The sequence below is a fragment of the Oryx dammah genome, unplaced genomic scaffold (assembly GCF_014754425.2).
Source record: "Oryx dammah isolate SB20612 unplaced genomic scaffold, SCBI_Odam_1.1 HiC_scaffold_23, whole genome shotgun sequence".
NCBI classification, from domain to species: domain Eukaryota; kingdom Metazoa; phylum Chordata; class Mammalia; order Artiodactyla; family Bovidae; genus Oryx; species Oryx dammah.
This window is the reverse complement of record NW_024070207.1, coordinates 60,647,963-60,669,659: the sequence shown is the minus strand read 5'-3', so window position 1 is coordinate 60,669,659 and position 21,697 is coordinate 60,647,963. Positions and strand designations below refer to the sequence as shown.

General features: G+C 36.8%; 1 protein-coding gene across 1 annotated transcript in view; it reads right to left on the bottom strand.

Annotated features, from left to right (window-relative positions):
* Nucleotides 1-21,697, bottom strand: part of POF1B (POF1B actin binding protein) — a 101,443-nt gene that overhangs the window by 39,887 nt on the left and 39,859 nt on the right. The window contains exons 5-6 of the mRNA XM_040265623.1: nucleotides 12,772-12,873; nucleotides 7,570-7,752 (exon numbers count right to left, since the gene is read on the bottom strand). Coding sequence (XP_040121557.1) covers nucleotides 7,570-7,752; nucleotides 12,772-12,873 — 285 coding nt within the window. The remainder of the gene's footprint in view (nucleotides 1-7,569; nucleotides 7,753-12,771; nucleotides 12,874-21,697) is intronic.

Here is a 21,697-nt window from a genome sequence, read left to right as displayed (position 1 = left end):
TTCTTAAAGATCCAAATAATCAAAAGTTTGCTCCAAGTACAGAGAAATTTTTCAATGAAGTAGAGTGTTGAGGTAGCTCACATAGTGAACTCAAATCGTGGTACCTGGACCAAGTAAACTTTGGATAACCATTGAACTTGGAAATGCAAATTGTCAGGTCTCACCAATCTTTATTTAAACAGGCCTGCCAACTGATTCTAGTGCACAATAAAATCTTACTTCCACTGCCCATTCTCAGTAGAAGGCAAGGCCACCTGCAGAGAGTAAGAGAATAGCAGTGGGACCTGGAGTATGAAGAGGGTGGAAAAAGTAAGGATTAGATATTGAGGACCATGGTGGCAAAACAATTAGAATTAACTAAAAGGACTGCCTAACAACAGAAGGCAGAGAAGGCAATGGAACCCCACTCCAGTACTCTTGCCTGGAAAATCCTATGGATGGAGGAGCCTGGTAGGTTGCAATCCATGGGATCACGAAGAATTGGACACGACTGAAGCGACTTAGCAGCAGCAGCAGCAGCAGCAGCAGCAACAGAAGGAGTCCAGTAAGATAGAGACAATATATATGAGATGAAATTGGCCTAGTTTGTGAACTTTAATACATGAAGCAGTCAAAATCTAGGGGCAAAGAAAGTGGATGGCAGTTTATCCAAAGTAAGGGATCAGTGAAGTGAGAATTAATCAGAGAAGGCAACAATTTTAAGGTTTTCTAGCAAGAGCATTGTTGAATCAGCTGACAAGGGACACCAGCCTGGTTTGGAACTGAGGGTGAAAAAGCTTGCTAAGGGCAAGGTTCAATGGGAATTGGGGAGTAGGAGATGCAAGAAAGTGATGAGACATTCAGAATTCCAGATGAAACACAGTTTCAAGTGATGAGGAGGTTCAAGGAGTGGCCAACGTCTATGAGAGTTGAAGATGTAGTAGAAATGAAGAAATTAACAGTGATGAAGAATCATGAGGGCAGAACATGGGAAAGATCATATGGTGATCTTTCATGGTGGTGAAGTTCTCACAGATGATTCCAGGGCAGGGGTTAGGCAAAAGTGGGAAGAAGCCTATAAGCCTGCCAGTGAAACTGTTGAAGGATGGAAAGAGTGACTAGAAAATCAGTAGTAGTGATAATATGAGCAAAGAGGAGCAGTATATATGGATTGCAGGGTTTTAAAGAGAGGAAATGGTCGATCACTTAGCTGTATAAAATTGTACTGAGAAAAGAATTAGCAATAGATACATAGAAAGCCAAACAAATGAAAAACTTAGGGAATTATTAACACCAGCAAATAATAGTTGTACTAATAAAAATAGCAAAACAGTACACAAATTGGTTCAGCAGTAAATAATTTTTTCATAAGCAATAATAGAATCATATAAACATTGAATAACGATTTAGTCCCCCAAATGGCAGTTTAACTATATTGAGATGATGAAAGGGATAGAAACAGGTAGATGGGGGATTTATAGAACTAAATCCTTATGTATCAGAATTACCAACAGATAATATACAATATTGATAAATTAAAAAATAGCAGCATTGGTATATTTATACTACTTAGCTATATGAAGGTAAACACCAAAAGAAAAAAAGCTAAGAGTTGAAAATGGTTCTCTGGGGATCAGGCAGGCATGGAAAGAGTTGGGACAGGAAATTGCTGTTTGTTTTATGCCATTTAATACTATTTGAACTTTTAAGTTATCTATATGCATGCTTTGATTAAAAAAAAAACATATTTTTAAGAGTAAAAAAAAAAAGAACAATTTTTGTTTGTCACAGAACAAGAGTTCAAAAGGGCACAAGAGCAAGAGGTAACAGAAGATAGACAAGGGTGGTATTGGAGAAAAAAATGAGTCCAAAACAGACACCAGTTAAATTTGGGGAAAGGATAGCAGTGAAGAGAATTTTGCACAGAAGATGCTTATTTTCAATAATGAGGTGAAGAAGGCAATAAAGATGGAGAAGGACTAGAAACACATGTGACTGAGTGAGGGAACAGGCAGAACTGCTGAGTTTATTGAGCTAAGCAGCCCTAAATTTCTATCATTAGTGAATGACTTATGTTAAATAAATATTGTAACAAGCTTCCTGAACAGTTGTCAGAAACAGGAGAGAGAGTGGGATGAATTGAGAAAGTAGCATAAACATATATACACTACCATGTGTAAAACAGATAGCTGGTAAGAAGTTGCTGTTTCACACAGGAAGCCCAGCCAGGCTGCTCTGTGATTATCTAAAGGGGTAGGATGGGGGTAGGGGAGGGAGGCTCAAAAGGGAGGGGAATATAAATATAATTATGGCAGAAACCAGCACAACATTGTAAAGTAATTTTCCTCCAATTAAAAAATAAATTAAAAAGAAAGTACCAGACACTAAGATTTATGCAGTCCTGATGTTGACAAAAATTAAATTTTTAAATGATGGAAGAAAGACATTAGAGGTTGGAGAGTTTTTCTTTGGTAATAGCACTAAGTGAGCAGAACTCTTCCTTTTACATCTTCTCATGACTCTAAAAGTTTCCTTGGAAGTCTCAAGCCAAGTGCAAAAGAGTTGTGTGTGCTATATATATAATTATTTGAGCCTTTCTTTAAACACCACCTGTATGACAACTTCTAAACAATAAAATAAAAAACAAGTTCAGCTGATCTTTTTCCTGTTGCCAACATATGTGGAATTATCTGTTCCTTGCTAATGGCAGGAAAATGATCACAGCATGTTATTCTTAATGTCCTCGAGAAAGGAAATGTGATCAGTGATGTTCTGAATTTGAAACCAAAATGATGATGTTTCTAAGGAGAACCATGGAAAACATACAAAAATTAGTTTTATTTGAAATATTTTGAAGCCAGGTTTTTGGACACCTGATTTTTAAAAATATTTTAATGCTTCTTAGAACACACTTTAAAGGTGATTTAGCCATGGCAAATAGATGGGGAAACAATGGAAACAGTGACAGACTTTATATTTTGGGGCTCCAAAATCACTGCAGATAGTGACTGCGGCCATGAAATTAAAAGACGCTTGTTCCTTGGAAGAAAAGGTATGACCAACCTAGACAATATATTAAAAAGCAGAGACATTACTTTGTCAACAAAGGTCCGTTTAGTTAAAACTATGGCTTTTCCAGTAGTCATATATTAATGTGAGAGTTGGACTATAAAGAAAGCTGAGCACCAAAGAACTGATGCTTTTGAACTGCGATGTTGGAGAAGACTCTTGAGAGTCCCTTGGACAGCCAGCCAGAGATCCAACCAATCCATCCTAAAGGAAATCAGTCCTGAATATTCATTCATTGCAAGGGCTGATGTTGAAGCTGAAACTCCAATACTTTGGCCACGTGATGCAAAAAACTGACTCACTTGAAAAGACCCTGATGCTGGGGAAGACTGAAGGTGGGAGGAGAAGGGGATGACAGAGGATGAGGTGGTTGGATGGCACCACCAACTCAATGGACATGAGTTTGAGTAAACTCCGGGAGTTGGTTATGGACAGGGAGGCCTGGCGTACGGCATTCCATGGGGTTGAAAAGAGTCAGACACAACTGAGAGACTGAACTGAACTGAAAACTATTAAAATGGGAACCAATTTCTTATTCTGATGCTTTGAAGGATTTGGGGCCTGAGTTTGAGGAGGGAAAGGTAAAGATTCAAACATTTGTTTGAACATCTACTATGTGCTTGGCACTAAGCTGGATACTTTACATATTTTATCTCATTTAATTCTATTGTAGATACACTGCACGTTAAGTGTGATTCTCCCTGTTTATAGATACGGAAACTGATGTTCAGTCCAGTTAAAGTCAATTACCTAGGATCACGCAGCTCAGCAGAATCAGGTTTTATCAGTTCAGTTCAGTCACTCAGTCGTGTCCAACCCTTTGCGATCCCATGAATGTCAGCACGCCAGGCCTCCCTATCCATCACCAACTGCCAGAGTTCACTCAGACCCACGTCCATCGAGTCAGTGATGCCATCCAGCCATCTCATCCTCTGTCGTCCCCTTCTTCTCCTGCCCCCAATCCCTCTCAGCATCAGAGTCTTTTCCAATGAGTCAACTCTTTGCATGAGGTGGCCAAAGTACTGGAGTTTCAGCTTTAGCATCATCAGGTTTTATAAACCCAAATAATTTTATTTAAAGTCTGTGTTTCTTGACTTCTGAATTGCAATTTAACTCTAAACACAAACTAAAAATGGGTCAACCTTTAGTATAAGAAAAAAAGCCTAACTGACATCTGCTCTATTACTCTTCAAAGACTCTTCCACTCATGTGAAAGACTAACGTGTAAACACCAAAGAGCTTAGGTAAGACAATTCATTTTCTGCCCTGCTTTGCCCATGGGATCTGCACAATGAGGTTACCCCATCCTCACTTTGACCGGAAATAGAGCCAATTCTATACTATCCACATAGGTGAAAATTACTAGCTGTAAGCTTCCCAGGGCTATTCTGTTTTCAGCAGCACAACTTTATCCACATAAAATACTGAAAAAAACAGAAAAAAAAAGTATACAAAAAGCCTCCAGCCTTTATCAGAGCTAAATCCAAATCTCAAACTGAAGGATGAATAATAAAATGAAACTAACATATTAGTTAACTAACTCTGCCCATTTACTAAACAGACAATATCTGCTTTGGTCAAATATATTATTATTTGCACTAAGCTAATAAAAGTATATCATAGCATTACCATTGCCTTTGGATAAGATGCTTAACACTGTGATATTGTTCCCATCTCTGATAATTGTCCCTCACTTCATTCCTACTGTCGTTATCTTAGCTTAAGTTTTACACTTTGTATGGCAAAAGATTATAATATTGTAAAGTAATTATCCTCCAATTAAAATAAATAAATTAATTAAAATCAAAACAAAAACAAGTTTTACACTTTGCTGACATATCTTTAAATAATCTTCTCTCTGCAAATCCTTCTCTGTGGTATTTTTCATGTTGTAGACTTATAGTTTATGAAGCACATCAAATATATTTTCATTTAGTCTTTATATCAACTCTGTGAGGTAGACATTACTAACAGAATTTTATGGATGAGGATATTTCTGAGAGATTTAATATTTATTAAGAACACACAGCTTGAAAAGGACATAGCTGGGACTTGAACTCAGATCTTCCTACCCTGAAGCTAGTCCACTTTCTGTTATAACACTAAAGCCTTTTCAGTGGCAGACTCTTAATCCATTGGCCTACTCATGTTTACATTATTGACCAAGGACTCTCCACACTGCTGACTTAACTTCCAGAAAGAACTCTCAGTAAGCTCTGGAATCAAGCTAACTATGTACAAATCCTGGCTCTACCACATGCTAGCTATGCAAAGCCTTTGCAAGTAACAACTTCTGCGAACCTTAGTTTTCTTCTCTTAACAATAAAGGATGCTTGGGGCTGGTGCACTGAGATGACCCAGAGGGATGGTACGGGGAGGTAGGTGGAAGGGGGGTTCAGGATGGGGAACACGTGTATACCTGTGGCAGATTCATGTTGATGTATGGCAAAACCAATACAATATTGTAAAGTTATTAACCTCCAATTAAAATAAATAAATTAAAAAAACAATAAAGGCAATAATGATATCTTCTTCATTCTGATCACTGTGAAGAGAAAACTAATCAATATTTCAATTTATCTTACACAAAGCTTCTAGAATTAATCTAATCATACCTATCAATATTTTCCTACTTAATAACCTTCAATCATTCTCCATTGCCTGCCAAATAAAGTTCAAAATTTTAAACTTACCTTCAGAAATTATCTGGTTGTCCAGTGATTATGTTTCCATGCTTTCACAGTTGAAGGCCCAGGTTCAATCCTTGGTCAAGAAACTAAGATCGTGCCATGGCAATGGCCTCATGATCTGGCCTTAATATATCATTTTAATCTTACACTCTAATAGTCTTCATCCCATGTCTCCTTTGTCATACAAACCAAACCACTATTCCTGAAACCCAAAATGTACTTTCCAAAATATATCAATTTTTCACGTGACTCCCTGTTCTTAGGATGTCCATGTCACACACCACCATACCACATGTGGAAATTCTATTCACTCGTCAATACCCAGGTCAATCTCTTCCTCCTCAACAAAGCTTTCCTACATCTTCCTTTGAAATTAATTTCATCTTTCTTCTATTCCCAAAGCTCATTGCATGTTCCTTTTATAACAGACATACTTTGCTTTGTATAATATTTTATGTTTGCCATTTTCCCCTATTATACAATAAGTACCTAAGAGAAATGTGACAATGTCTTACCGATGTTTGTATTTTTCATAGTACCTGGTGTGAAGATTTAATGCTTACAAATAATAATTATTACTGTAAACTAGTAATTACCATTTGTTAAGTACTTACAGTCAGTACTCAACAATCATTAAGTTCTTAACATGCAAGACATGATTTATTCTTACAATAACCCTGTAAGAAATGGATGATGAATCTAATGATGAGGAAACAGAAGCAAAGCAAAGTAACATATTGAACTGATGAACTTTGACCTACAAAATGAAAATTTCAAATAATTTAACCTAAAAAAATGTCTTTCCAATTGTCATTACTAACCCATTTAAGAAATTCAACATCATCTGGACCATGTTAGAGTAATTCTAAAGCCAGTATTTCCATACATGATATGATATTCAGGGAAAAGATAATTTTAGGCTTTATCAGTTGGAAAAAAATGTGTTTTAAATCTTTCATGGTTCTTTTTTGTTTGTTTTTACCAATATTGCCAAAGTGCATATCTCAAAGTTTCAGTCTTTAGAAATAACCTCATGCATATTTAATATAAAACAATCATATTTTTATATGGGCAGGGTCCTTTATTTTTTCTTATTCTTTTTATTTTGTCTTTAAGTTGCATATGAGTTGCCTATGAGAGAGGTCAGTTGAACAAATTATTTTTTACTGGGAAAAATATGAAAACACACAAATGATTTATTTTCCATAGTTCCAGTTATTATTGCTAGTTTTCCCAAGATTCAAGACCATCTTTTTTTCCTTTACCATCTATATAACAGATGCTTACAAAGTTCCAAAGTATTCAGAACATAAAATAGTCACTGATGATTGCATCCCAACAGATTTCTTCTTAGCAACTAAGTTTTAGTTTCTGTCTTGTTAATGAAACACACAATAAAATGTATTCCTAGCATAACCTGAGTTAATACACCAAATTTGCAAAGAAAACATAAAAGTTAGCAGCTTGTGAAATGTGACCATTACAGTCATCTTAGAAATATCAACTCTAATTCATTTTTCATTTAAATATCATATCTCATGAAAATATTTAATGTTGTACAACTTTTGGATCCATTCAGCTAGAAATTAGGTATTCATTTATCAGTTCCTAACTTTCCTCATAGATTTAATGTATTAATATACCTGAATTATTTTGTGTTCTGAGAAGAGATAGAAAATTTTATTTTAAAAATGCCATAAGAAAACACAAATCCCCATGTTATAACCCCTCAATATTTTGATGAAAATTTAATGTGGGTATCTATACAGAAGTGTGAGAAGGGTTTAAGAGATTATTTCAGTTTTACAAGGAATCATTTCATTAATCTTACCTGCTCATGTGTATGGTTTGAGCCACCGTGACACAGTTCAATTCCAGTGTTTGTAGAAACTGAATCACTTCCTGTGGTGGCTTGGATTTTCTGACTAGAATGGGATTGTTCACAGTGTGGAGAGTGGATGATCTGGGGCTGTTGAACAATGTGATGATTGCACTGAACCTGAGGATAGCATTCCTAAAATACATACACAAGCCAAAAATATTTAGAATAAAAATTATTAATAAAAGAAAATCCATTTTAAAAAATTGAATGTGTTCTTTCACAAGATAAATTAAGTCCTAGGATTTATAGTTTTAATAAGTCATATATTAGTTTTCCAATTATTCCATTGGAAAAAAGTTGTACTGAACTGTATTTTTATTTGATCAGGTGGCTGTGACAATCCAAATACTTACCTAAGTTGGCCATGGAATTGCATGTTCTGATTAAGTTAATATTCCAGTTATACTTAACACTAAAACTATAATCAATATTAATTTTCATTAATATTAATTAATTAATTTTAAATTAATTCACTCAATATTCATGATTCAATAGGCACTTCAGGATCTAATTGCATAATACTATAATACTGAAGATATTGATGGATATAAATTAGAAAATAAAATATTGTAGTGACTTTCAGTGTCAGAAGTATAATAGAGTCACAGTGGGGGCAAGTGAAGTTCTTACACTTATGAAAATCAAGCATAAATTAAAAAAAAAAGATTGGAAAACAGTAACTGAACCTTCAGATCCAGAAAACATAGACTCTAACTCTGATTCTACCATTAACTCTGTGATCTTGAGAAACTGTATATGTAATTTTATAAGCCTCAGTTTCCTCATGTGTGAAAGGGGAGACAGTATGTACCTCATTGGGTCGCTGTGAGAAGTAAATTAACTAATGTTTGCAAAGTGCCAAGTATAAAGTAGGTGGGAATTAACATTTACTATTATCATTACCAAATTTTATCATTGTCACCATCATCATCATCATCAGCTTAATCATCAACCACCCATTAGTTTTGCAGGTAAAAAAAAAAAATTAATAACCATGAGGTCCAGAGAGGTAGGATAATTTACTTATGATGGTATAATTAATGGCAAAATTGGGTCTGGAACTTATGACTTCTTGCTCAGAGTTCATTCAGACCATTAGACTGAATTTGTACTGTCTTCAAAATATTTTGGAACTTGTTTTTAAACTAAATCTTTGTTAGCTGTTTGCTTATTTACTGTGATTTTGTTTCTGGTTAAGTGTTGAGCACAGACTAAGAAAAGATATCTGGTTATTTCAGTTTTGAAGATTTCAGGTATGTTTGAATTTTCTATGTTATTTTGTTCAATTCTACTTTGGAAACAGATACCTTAAAGCCAGTTTTCAAAAAAACTTTCACCCAGAACAAAAATACTCTGCTTGAACCATAATGCCACATTCATGCACATAAAATTAACCTTGAAAGTGTAAATTCAATGCTCTATTTCCTTTTGCCTGTGGAAAGATGAACTATGTTAATGAAGTAAGGCACTTCAAATTTTAAAACTTTTATATGGAACAATTTTCAAACTGTATTAATTGAAGAAACAAGATGCATAAGAATGAATATAGTATACTCCTTGTGTATAATATTTTTAATGTACACACATGTATACTTACAAACATATACAATTGCTTTTAAATATATGCATGGAACAAAAACACAAAGAATGACTGCTTCTGGGAAGAGGAACTGAGGGGAAAGAAGATCAGGACAGAGAAGATTTTTTGCACTCTTTTTGTACCTTTTATATTTTTATGCTTTGAAATTTTTATCATGTATACAAATATCTTTTCATGTATATAAAAATATTTTAGAAAAAATATGTATTAAGAGACACATTTTACAAGTAGGAACTGCCTTGTTAAACATATAAATAAAGGTCATAGAATCAGTTCATATAATCATTTTCTCCAAGCTGCTTTCAAATAGAATCTTTTTTTTTCTCTCTCTCTCTCTTTTTTTTTCTCTTCTTCTTCTCTACAAATATACTAGCACTAAGTAAGATCTGCACAGTTTAGAAGTCTGACTGTGTATTATCTAGCTTTTGTACGAATTTTTGGTGTGAAAATTTTGTTCTTTTATGTTACAAAATACCTTCATACACTAGATTAGGAAAAGTCAGGGTGATAGTTGGAGAAAACTTTCATCCAGTGAGGAGCTAGTACATTACTGAAATAAAATTCTTTCTGGGCGGGGGGCAGGGGGCGGGGGGGGGCCGGGAAATGTGTCCTTTAACAGATGAGGAAAAACTTTGAAACGACAATAAAGAAAAAAAACTCATTTCTCAACCATCTTTTCTTATTAAGGTATCAGTTGACTCTTGAATGGAATGCTGACAGTCTCTCCATCTGAGATGTCTTGCGGTTTTCCTAAACCTATTTGACCTGTGAACCACTAACTGGTACCATTGAAGTCTTAGGTTTTCAGTTTTCAGTCCTCCTACCTGACTGCTAAAATTATTTTTCCAAAGCAAGATATTCGTGTTTCTCATACTTTTGTGACATATCACAAGCTGAGTTTTTAATGTACAAAGTTCAAACATTTTTGATTTACCAAATATCTTACCATATATTTATCTTCTTTGCTTAAGAAAAATATACACAGAGTACAATTTATAGACTTCCCTTGTGGCTCTGATGGTAAAGAATCTGCCTGCAATGCAGGAGACCCAGGTTTGATCCATATGAATTGGATAATTATCTTGCCACTGGCATTACTTTACCATCCTTCTACTATAAAGACCTCTTTTTTGGACAGGTTCCATCCCCTAAAAGCTAGTCAGTCCTATTTGAATTAGTCTCATGATGACATTTTTTTTTTTAAATTAGTCTCATGATAGCTCAGTTTGGTAAAGAATCCACCTGCAATGCAGAAGACTCAAGTTCAGTTCCTAGGTCGGGAAGATCTGCTGGAGAAGGGATAGGCTACCCACTCCAGTATCCCTGGGCTTTCCTTGTGGCTCAGCTGGTAAAGAATCTGCCTGCAATGTGGGAGAACTGGGTCAGATCTTTGGATTGGGATGATCCCCTGGAGAAGGGAAAGGCTACCCACTCCATTATTCTGGCCTGGAGAATTCCATGGACTGTATAGTCCATGGGCTTGCAAAGAGTCAAACATGACTGAGTGACTTTCACTTCACTTCATGATGGCATTAAGCAGGTTCATCCAGACTCTAGCTTTATCCAGTTCATCCCATTGTATTTCTGTCACTGAGGAAACTAAGCTAGGTCAGAGCAATTGTATTTTCATATGCATGGTTCCTTTTTACCTTAGGCAGTCTCCTATGGCAGTTCCCAAACTCCCAAATCATTTAAGTTATTAATAAGAATAGTGGACATATAAAAGTAAATAGTTAATAGTAATTTAGCTATTGATATTATAGTAAATAGCAGCAATGTTCACTGAAAACATCTTTAATTGTTCCAGATATGTAGCAACAATAATGTACAGGATATTCAATATTTTTTCTAGGGCCAAGATTTAGAAAACTGTTTACTCTCTTTGAAACAAGAAGTTGGAAGCAGTGTGAAATGATGTATCTCAAAAATTCCTCGCTATTTAAAACTGTCAAGCTTACTGTTTTGGGAGTTCAGTTAGATAAAGGACAGATGTTATAACCTAGTAGCTTGAAGAAAGTGTCTTTTGAAAAACTGACATTTCATGAAATTTTTCTATTTTGTATCATAATGTACAGAAACTGGAAAATATGTGTTTAATATGTACTATACTAAAACCTTCAGACTATATCCAATTTTTGAAGCAGACCAGAATCTTAAAGATTTGGATGTTTATGATTCTGAGAGCTTACTCTATTTCGTTATTACTGGGTATCAAATGAGTAAATAATATATTAGTTCCAATGAACTGGGTAACAACTGCCCAGAAATACTAATAAAAACAAGATATGTTCTCATGCCAAGAAAAATGAAAAAGGAGAATTTAGTATGTTTTAATGTTTCATTTGTATATGAGAAAAAATGATTTTGTGATCAAAATTCGTTTGATAGTATTTAACTATCTGTTATGGGTTGAATTACACCTCCCCCCAGAAAATCGCTTAAGTCCTAACTCCCAGTACTCCCAGTACTTCAGAATGTGAACTTACTTGGAAACAGGGTCTTTAGAGAGGTAATCAAGTTAAAATGAGGTTATTAGAATAAATCTTAATCAAGCATGACTGGTGTCCTCATGAAAAGGGGAAATTTGGATACAGAGACAAACATGCACAGAGGGAAGACCACATGAAGACACACAGGGAGGATGCTATGTGACAATGGAGAATTAAAATTATGCATTTACAAGCCTGAGGCCACCAGAAACTAGGAGATAGGAAGGGAAGAATCCCTTCCATAGAGGTTTTAGAGGAGGCATGGCCCTTCCAATATGGTTATTTCATAGTTCTGGCCTCCAGAACTGTAAGACAATAAATTTCTGTTGTTCCAAGCCACTCAGATTGCAGTACTTTGCTACCAAAAGCTTAAGAAGCTATTGCACTAATGTAGTTCAAGAGATAAATCCCAGGCTTTGTCTGGCCTGAGCATGCTTGTACCCATTGAGCATGTCAATGTGAAACGTCTACGGGTTTCAGTAACAACTCTGTTTGAAGGATGGAAGGGCACAAGGAGGGAGGAGCTCTAAACGCCATGGAATTACCATCACCTCGCTGTAGTTTTGTACTCTGTACTTGGTCTCAGCTAAGCTTAATGGAATTTCAGAAACCTGAATTCAAGATTTCATTTTCTAGATCTTTTACAGTATAGAGTATTTTGCCCATCTGTTCATAGTGTTCATTTAGAAATTCATTTCATATTAAATTAATTAAGAAAAAATACAATGTTTTAAATTATTATTTTTGTGAGCTTAGTTTAAAAGAAATGTACAAAACACTGAGATATCTATATTAAGTTCAGATTCTACCATTAATTTTCTCCATGACTGGGCATCTCTTCATTTCAGTTTCTCTTTCAGTAAAATGGGGACAATACTTCAAATGAAAAAATCTAAATGAAATTGTTAAGGATGATATGAAGGGCTGTAAATATAAAGAAGTATTATTATGACTCATAGTGGTCTCACCTGACACTTGAAAATTGAATGTCATTTTAACTCTATTAAAATATTTATAATTCAAAAGCATACACTTATAAACCTTAAAACAAATTTCACATACCTGATCCATATTTAGTTTCTCCACTTTTCTTATGGTTTTTTCATAAATAACATTATTTCCTGGAAAGAAATGGCCTCCTCTTAGGAATGGCGACAGAGGTTCCTACAAAGACAGTAAAAGTTGCATTTTGCTTTGCAAGTTAGCTTTTTGGAGGAAATTGAACTTAAGCAAATATGCATTCTCCAATAAACACTGAGGTAGTGGCAGACATTAGGAAAAAAGGAAATGACATCCCAATAAAGTTCTGAGAAATATAAAGATGTATTAATAAAAATAATATATTTTCTCAAACAGAATAATCTGTATTTCCCACTACATTTTACTAGGCCTAACAGTGTTTGGGGGAAATTGGAAAGGGGTGGGAAAGACTTTTGTCTGTTCCTAAGGTGAAATATAATGTTTCCTATAGAGGTAGACAGGCATGAGGTCAACCACATCTAAACTGAGTTTACTGGAAAGTTTCTTTTGATGTGAAACTATCATTGGGGAAATGCAAAATAAACATAATTTGGCATCACTGAGCCTATATTAATTTTTTTTTTTTTTGTAATTCAATCTGGGTGCCCTTGAAATGAAGTGCAGTATACAGTTCTTTCTTATGGTTACAATGTGTCAGGCAATGAAATAAAGGCTGGTGACATGTCCAAGATCTGCAAGAAACCAGGGAAGGGCTAATAAAAATCAGACCAGGAGTCTAAAATAATTGTAATGTGTACTATACTCCTCTTTTCTTTTGGCTTCATGACTTTTCACTTATATGGGGGGATGGGTGGGTGTGGTTATTTTGTTACAAACCAAAAATTGCATTCTTTTTTTTTTTGGAATACAAAGGAAAAGTATAGAAGGGGATTGGCTAAACTATTACCAGTTAATGTGTTTAGGGCCATTTCAAAATCAACAAAATATGATAGCATTTTTGTAGTCAGCTACTTAAAAAATTTTTAGAACAATTGAACTAAAATACTGGTTGTTCTGGTTATTGAGAAGGCAAGGCACTCCTGAACCCAAAATATATATTTCTTGTATTCAAGTTTGGATAAAGAGTGCTGTAACTAAATGTTCCTGAGATACTTTGGTAAAACAAACATATAAGTGATTCATTTTGGCTAACTAATGAATTATTAAATCTAAAAATGGATATTATTAAATTAAAAAAAATGGATATGGTCCGACGCAGCCAGTGCAGGAGGGCCAGAGGGGTGGCTGTGAGGAGATACCCTTTGTCCAAGGTAAGGACCAGCAACTGTGCTTTGCTGGAGCAGCCATGAAGAGATACCCCATGTCCAAGGTGTTGCGAGAGGCATCAGAGGGCAGACACACAAACCATAATCACAGAAAACTAGTCAATCTAATCACACCGACCACTGCCTTGTCTAACTCAATGAAACTAAGCCATGCTGTGTGGGGCCACCCAGGACAGGTGGGTCATGGTGGAGAGCTATGACAGAATGTGGTCAACTGGAGAAGGGAATGGCAAACCACTTCAGTATTCTTACCTTGAGAACCCCGTGAACAGTATGAAAAGGCAAAAAGACAGGATACTGAAAGAGGAACTCCCCAGGTCAGTAGGTGCCCAATATGCTACTGGAGATCAGTGGAAAAATAACTCCAGAAAGAATGAAGGGATGGAGCCAAAGCAAAAACAATACCCAGCTGTGGATGTGACTGGTGATAGAAGCAAGGTCTGATGCTGTAAACAGCAATATTGCATAGGAACCTGGAATGTAAGATCCATGAATGAAGGCAGATTGGAAGTAGTCTAACAGGAGATGGCAAGAGTGAACTTCACCATTCTAGGAATCAGCGAACTAAAAGGGATTGGAATGGATGAATTTAACTCAGATGACCGTTATATCTACTACTGTGGGCAGGAATCCCTTAGAAGAAAAGGAGTAGCCATCATGGTCAACAAAACAGTCTGAAATGCAGTACTTGGATGCAGTCTCAAAAATTACAGAATGATCTCTATTTTCAAGGCAAACCATTCAGTATCACAGTAATCCAAGTCTATGCCCCAACCAGTAATGCTGAAGAAGCTGAAGTTGAATGGTTTTATGAATACCAACAAAACCTTTTAGAACTAACACCCAAAAAAGATATCCTTTTCTTTATACGGGACTGGAATGCAAATGTAGGAAGTCAAGAAACACCTGGAGTAACAGGCAAATTTAGCCTTGGAATATGGAATGAAGCAGGGCAAAGGCTAACAGAGTTTTGCCAAAAGAATGCACTGGTTACAGCAAACACCCTCTTCCAAAAACACAAGAAAAGACTACACATGGACATCACCAGATGGTCAACACCGAAATCAGATTGATTATATTCTTTGCAGCCAAAGATGGAGAAGCTATATGCAGTCAGCAAAAATGACTGGGAGCTGACTGTGGCTCAGATCATGAACTCCTTATTACCAAATTCAGACTTAAATTGAAGAAAGTAGGGAAAACCACTAGACCATTCAGGTATGACCTAAATCAAATCCCTTATGATTACACAGTGGAAGTGAGAAATAGATTTAAGGGACTAGATCTGATAGATAGAGTGCCTGATGAACGATGGACAGGTTCGTGACATTGTACAGGAGACAGGGATCAAGACCATCCCCATGGAAAAGAAATGCAAACAAGCAAAATGGCTGTCTGGGGAGGCCTTACAAATAGCTGTGAAAAGAAGAGAAGTGAAAAGCAAAGGAGAAAAGGAAAGATATAAGCCTCTGCATGCAGAGTTCCAAAGAATAGTAAAGGGAGATAAGAAAGCCTTCCTCAGCGATCAATGGAAAGAAATAGAGGAAAACAATGGAATGTGAAAGACTAGAGATCTCTTCAAGAAAATTAGAGATACCAAGGGAACATTCCATGCAAAGATGGGCTCGATAAAGGACAGAAATGGTCTGGACCTAACAGAAGCAGAAGATATTAAGAAGAGGTGGGAAGAATACACAGAAGTACGGTACAAAAAATATCTTCACGACCAAGATAATCACGATGGTGTGATCACTCACCTAGAGCCAGACATCCTGGAATGTGAAGTCAAGTGGGGCTTAGAAAGCATCACTACGAACAATGCTAGTGGAGGTGATGGAATTCCTGTTGAGCTATTTCAAATCCTGAAAGATGTTACTGTGAAACTGCTGCACTTAATATGCCAGCAAATTTGGGAAACTTAGCAGTGGCCACAGGACTGGAAAAGCTCAGTTTTCATTCCAATTCCAAAGAAAGGCAATGCCAAAGATTGCTCAAACTACCGCACAATTGCACTCATCTCACACGGTAGTAAAGTAATGCTCAAAATTCTCCAAGCCAGGCTTCACCAATATGTGAACCATGAACTTCCAGATGTTCAAGCCAGTTTTAGAAAAGGCAGACGAACCAGAGATCAAATCGCCAACATATGCAGAGTACATCATGAGAAACACTGGGCTGGAAGAAGCACAAGCTGGAATCAAGATTGCTGGGAGAAATATCAATAACCTCAGATATGCAGATGACACCACCCTAATGGCAGAAAGTGAAGAGGAACTAAAAAGCCTCTTGATGAAAGTGAAAGAGGAGGAAAAATTTGACTTAACGCTCAACATTCTGAAAACTAAGATCATGACATTTGGTCCCATCACTTCATGGGAAATAGATTGAGAAACAGTGGGAACAGTGTCAGATTTTATTTTTTTTTGGGGGGGGGCACTCTAAAATCACTGCAGAAGGTGATTGCAGCCATGAAATGAAAAGACACTTACTCCTTGGAAAGAAAGTTATGACCAACATAGACAGTATATTAAAAAGCAGAGACATTACTTTGCCAACAAAGGTCCATCTAGTCAAGGCTATGATTTTTCCAGTGGTCATGTATGGATGTGAAAGTTGGACTGTGAAGAAAGCTGAGCACCGAAGAATTGATGCTTTTGAACTGTGGTGTTGGAGAAGAGTCTTGAGAGTTCCTTGGACTGCAAGGAGATCCAACCAGTGCATCCTAAAGGAGATCAGTCTGGGTGTTCTTTGGAAGGACTGATGCTAAAGCTGAAACTCCAATACTTTGGCCATGTGAAGAGTTGACTTATTGAAAAGGACTCTGATGCTGGGAGGGATTGGGGGCAGGAGGAGAAGGTAACAGAGGATGAGATGGCTGTATAGCATCACCGACTCGATGGACATGAGTTTGGGTGAACTACAGGAGTTGGTGATGGACAGGGAGGCCTGGAGTGCTGCATTTCATGGGGTTGCAAAGAGTCAGACACGACAGAGTGACTGAACTGAACTGAACTGAAAAATTGATATATTTTTAAAAATTACCCTAGGAACTATTTTGTGTTTGTTTTTTTGTAAAACAAACAAAGAAAAAAAAAACCTCTTTGGTAATACACATAACACATATTTGCATTCATGTAACACATGTTTCAGAGCTTACTGTGCACAATATACTTAGCTAAGTATTATAAGGAATGAATCAAAGTTAGATTATTACTAGGATGATTGAATATTGATCAGAGTTCAAACTATAGCCAGCAGCCTATATTTGTAATGGGCTTCCCTGGTGGCTCAGATGGTAAAGACTCTGCCTGCAATGCAGGAGACCCAGATTTGATCTCTGGGTTGGGGATATCCCCAAGAGAAAAGAATGACAACCCACTCCAGCATTCTTGCCTAGAGAGTCCCATGGAGCCTGGCGGGTGACAGTCCATGGAGATGCAAAGAGTCAGACACGACAGAAGTAACTTAGAATGCATGCATGTATGTTAAAAATGTTATTTATATTTTAAACGACTATGAGTAAAAAGAAAGAAGACCAAGACCCTATGTGGGCAACAAAGCCTGGAGTACATACTATATGGCCTTTTATAGGAAAAGTTTGCTAATCCCTGGTCTAGATAATATGTGAACACAAATATTTATAATACAAGGTAAAAAGAGACAAGTGACAATAAAAAGTACAGAGAAATAATATGGGATGGAATTCAGGAGAAGAAAAATCAAGTTGCATCTGGTAGTGGTTACTTGGATCAGATAGCATTTGAGAGAAGGTTTAGGTGGGCTTTGAATATAAGGAGATGAAAGAAAATGGTATTTGAAATGAAGACAATAGAGTAAGTCAAGACACCAAGGTTGGAAAAGTGTAAATTTACATGTAGGGGATATACTTGGCAGATGAAGCATCGTTCTGCAAATAGTGAGATACATTTGAATGCTTTTAAACAGGGCTGTGATTTGAAAAGGAGAAGGAAATGGCAACCCACTCCAGTATTCTTGCCTGGAGAATCCCAGGGACAGAGGAGCCTAGTGGGCTGCCGTCTATGGGGTCGCACAGAGTCGGACATAAGTCCACTTTAGAAAGAGTAATTGGTAAATGGAAATAATACAGGTAAGGAAACCAGTTAGAAAATTATCCTACATAATTAAGTACAGTACTTTTCAACCATGACTCTGAGATCTTGAACTTGAGGAATCTACTATATGGCCAACAGTCTCAACAACAACAACAACAACAACAACAAACAGTAAATGTGGAGACATATGGAGTTTTATGTGCTCCAGGTAAGAATCTAGGTCTGATTCACGTTTGTATTCCTCATATGTGCGTGCGTGCTAAGTCGCTTCAGTCCTGTCTGATTCTCCAGGTAAGAGTACTGGAGTGGGTTGCCATGCATGCCCACTTCCAGGGGATCTTCCCAACTCAGGGATCAAACCTGGGTTTCCTGCATTGTAGGCAGATTCTTTACCTCTGAGCCACAAGGGAAGCCCAAACACATGTTAACTTACGGCGAATAACTAGTAAAAAGACTTTTTTACAGCACACAGTTGAAAACACGTGTCTGGAACTGGGTGGGGATTTCATGACTACTGTTCTAGATTTCAGAATCATATGCATAGAAGTTGTAGTTAAAACCATGCAATTGCTGCGAAGGCAAACAGAATATCAAGGACAGAACTAGACAAATCTTCAAAAGTATGAGAATCATAAGTGAAAAATGCCATATAGTCAAGAGAAGTTTTCAAGAATCAATAAGGTGAGTGAAGGTATAAATGCTTCATGGAGGTCAAGAATTACAAAGTAGGTTGGATTTGAACTACTACAAATCTATTGGATTTGATTATTAAAATTAGTGAAAATATCCCTGGTAGCTCAGACGGTAAAGAATCTGCCTACAATGCAGGAGACCCGGGTTCAATCCCTGGGTTGGGAAGACCCCCGGAGAAGGGAATGATAACCCACTCCAGTATTCTTGCCTGGAGAATTCCATGGACAGAGAAGCCTGGCAGGCTCTTTTTGCAAAGAGTTGGATGTGACTAAGTGACTAACACTTTCACACTTTCACTTTCAAAGTATAATAAAAAAAGTTCCGGACTAATAAAACATGTATTCAGCTCTGCCTCTATTACCTACATTACCTTCTCTGACGCTCAGTCCCTTTTTCATAGGGATCGTAATGCAGGGTACTTTATGCTAAACAAAATAATGTATTCTAAATTACCTTTAATCAGTTATTGCAATGTACAAAAGCATTGATTTTGATTAATACAGTAATATTTGAAATCAATATTGAATTTTAAAATAATTTATGAGAATCTTGATAGAACTTTTCTAGGATATCAACTTTAAAAATATACAAAAGTAAGCTTGTTGAGGGTAGGAACTTTATCCATCTTGAATACCCTATAGTGAATGAACAAATGATTAGATGAAAAGGGATTATATGAACTTCTATCTTAAGAATATAAGCATCTGCTAAAAGGGGGAAATTTTAGCAAAAGTATAAATTTTCTTCTCTGTGAACTAAAATTTACTCTGAAAGCTGAGCCATTATTATTTTTTAAGAAGAAAAATGACTTGGGTGCTAGCAGTGTTGAGTCTCCCTAAACTGTGAGTTGGACTTATTTTAAGTGAAATACTGAAAGAAAAACTTCTAAATTTATGGAAATATATTTTCATCAAATCAATCAGAGTATGTGCATGCATGTTCAGTCATTTCTGACTCTGTGATCCCATGGACTGTAGCCTGCCAGTCTCCTCTGACCATGGGATTTAACCTAGCAGTGATACTGGAGTGGTTGCCATTTTCTTCTCCAGGGGATCTTCCCGACCCAGGGATCTAAGCTGCATCTCCTCGGCTCCTGCATTGGCAAGCAGATAGATTCTTTCCCACAGAGCCACCTGGGAAGTCCCAATCTATCAGAAAAACCAAATATTAATATGGATAAATCACTTTGCATAAAACAGGTATGCAAAATTAATCAAAAGTCTTGGATTTCTAACAGATGAGCTAATAGTTTTACTATTTTGGTAGCTTTTTTTTTCCCTACCTGTACATTTGAATTGCTGCCAAATCCACCTGAAAAATTAACAGGTGTTTTCAAAGATGGCTGATCTTATAATTTAATTGTTACTTTTAGAACCTCTGAGAATAGTTCTCACATCTAACAAAGTACATAATCCCCAGCATCTACTTTACTGTTCCCAGGCCATCAAACCTTGCTGGAGAACATTTTAAAAAAGATTTGCTGATGTGGCTCAGTACAAAGTTATCCAATTTTAAAAGGCTCTCCAATATTCATAGTCATATTTGTATTCACTAAGTTCTCTGTAACTATGGTAACAAATCATTTTCTTTTCCTCAGTGCCCCATGTTCATGTTCCTTCATTCTCCTTATACTCACTGAGAAAACCAAGACAATCTATCTGTTAGGGGAAGCACACTGAAACCGCCCACCCTGGCCAGGCACCATAGTAACCATTTGCATGAGCTGTTTTACGACAGGAGGTCCTGGTAAGGAACATGTAGCTAATAAGCCACCACCAACTGGAAGAATTTGGAAAAGGTCAATAGGAGACAAAACATGTCCGACCAGCTCCCAGAATCCTTGCTGGCATCCATCTTAGCTGCACCACCAGGAAGGACTCTGAGTTAGAATGATGGGCTAAAGACAACCAGGAAACTAATCCCATCATCATAAAACCCGAGACTGTGAGCCACGTGGCAGAGCTGTTCTCCTGGGTTCTCCTGCTCTCTACCTGGGTGCCCTTTCCCAATAAAATGTCTTGCTTTGTCAGCACATGTGTCTCCTTGGACAATTTATTTCCAAGTGTTAGACAAGAGCCCAGTTTCGGGCCCTGGAAGGGGTCCCCCTTCCTGCAACATATCCAATGAAATTCCTCCATTTTCTGCTCCACTTCAAAATCTCAGTTTCTGCTCCTTATATAATAACATATGCCTCTTTTATCTGAAAGTCACTTCTCTATCTGTACCTGGAATTCTATCCAATCTTGACTCTTCCAGAATTGTATCACCTTTCTTCCCTTTCTCTGTTGCATCTTTACTTTTCCTTCCTATTAGTTATTTCTTTCTGTCTATAAATCTCTTAGGTCTCCAAGATTATATTTACTCCTTTAGCTACCATCTTGTCTCTCTTCCTTTGACCAATATCCTTTTTAGGAAGGTAACCTCACTTATTATCTCCATTTCCTGATTTAGTCATCCACTAACATTTTGCATCTCAACTTTGCCTCCATATATGTACCAAAACTGCTCTCTCAAACATCACCATTACTTTCTTAATGGTCAAACTCTATTTTCAAGCTTCACCCTTCTTGGTCCTTTGAGATGGTCGACCACTCCTTTACTCTATTTGTTTCAATTATTCAGAGTTCACATTCTTCTCTGACAGCTTCTCTGCCTGTGAAAGTGTCTCCTTCCTTCTGTTCCTTTAGAGTAGACATTTTAGGTTCTGACCTCAACCCTTTCTATTACCCCTCATTGATATCACTCATTCCCATAGCTATGAAGGTAAATTTAAGAGGAATAACTCCTATGTCTCTATCACAAATGTGACCTTTCTCAAGTCTCTTTTTAACTGTCTGTTGGGCATCTTCCCTGGCATGCACCTCAAATGCTACTGGTCCAAACAGAGCTGACAATCTCCCCTTTTTCCAAACCAGA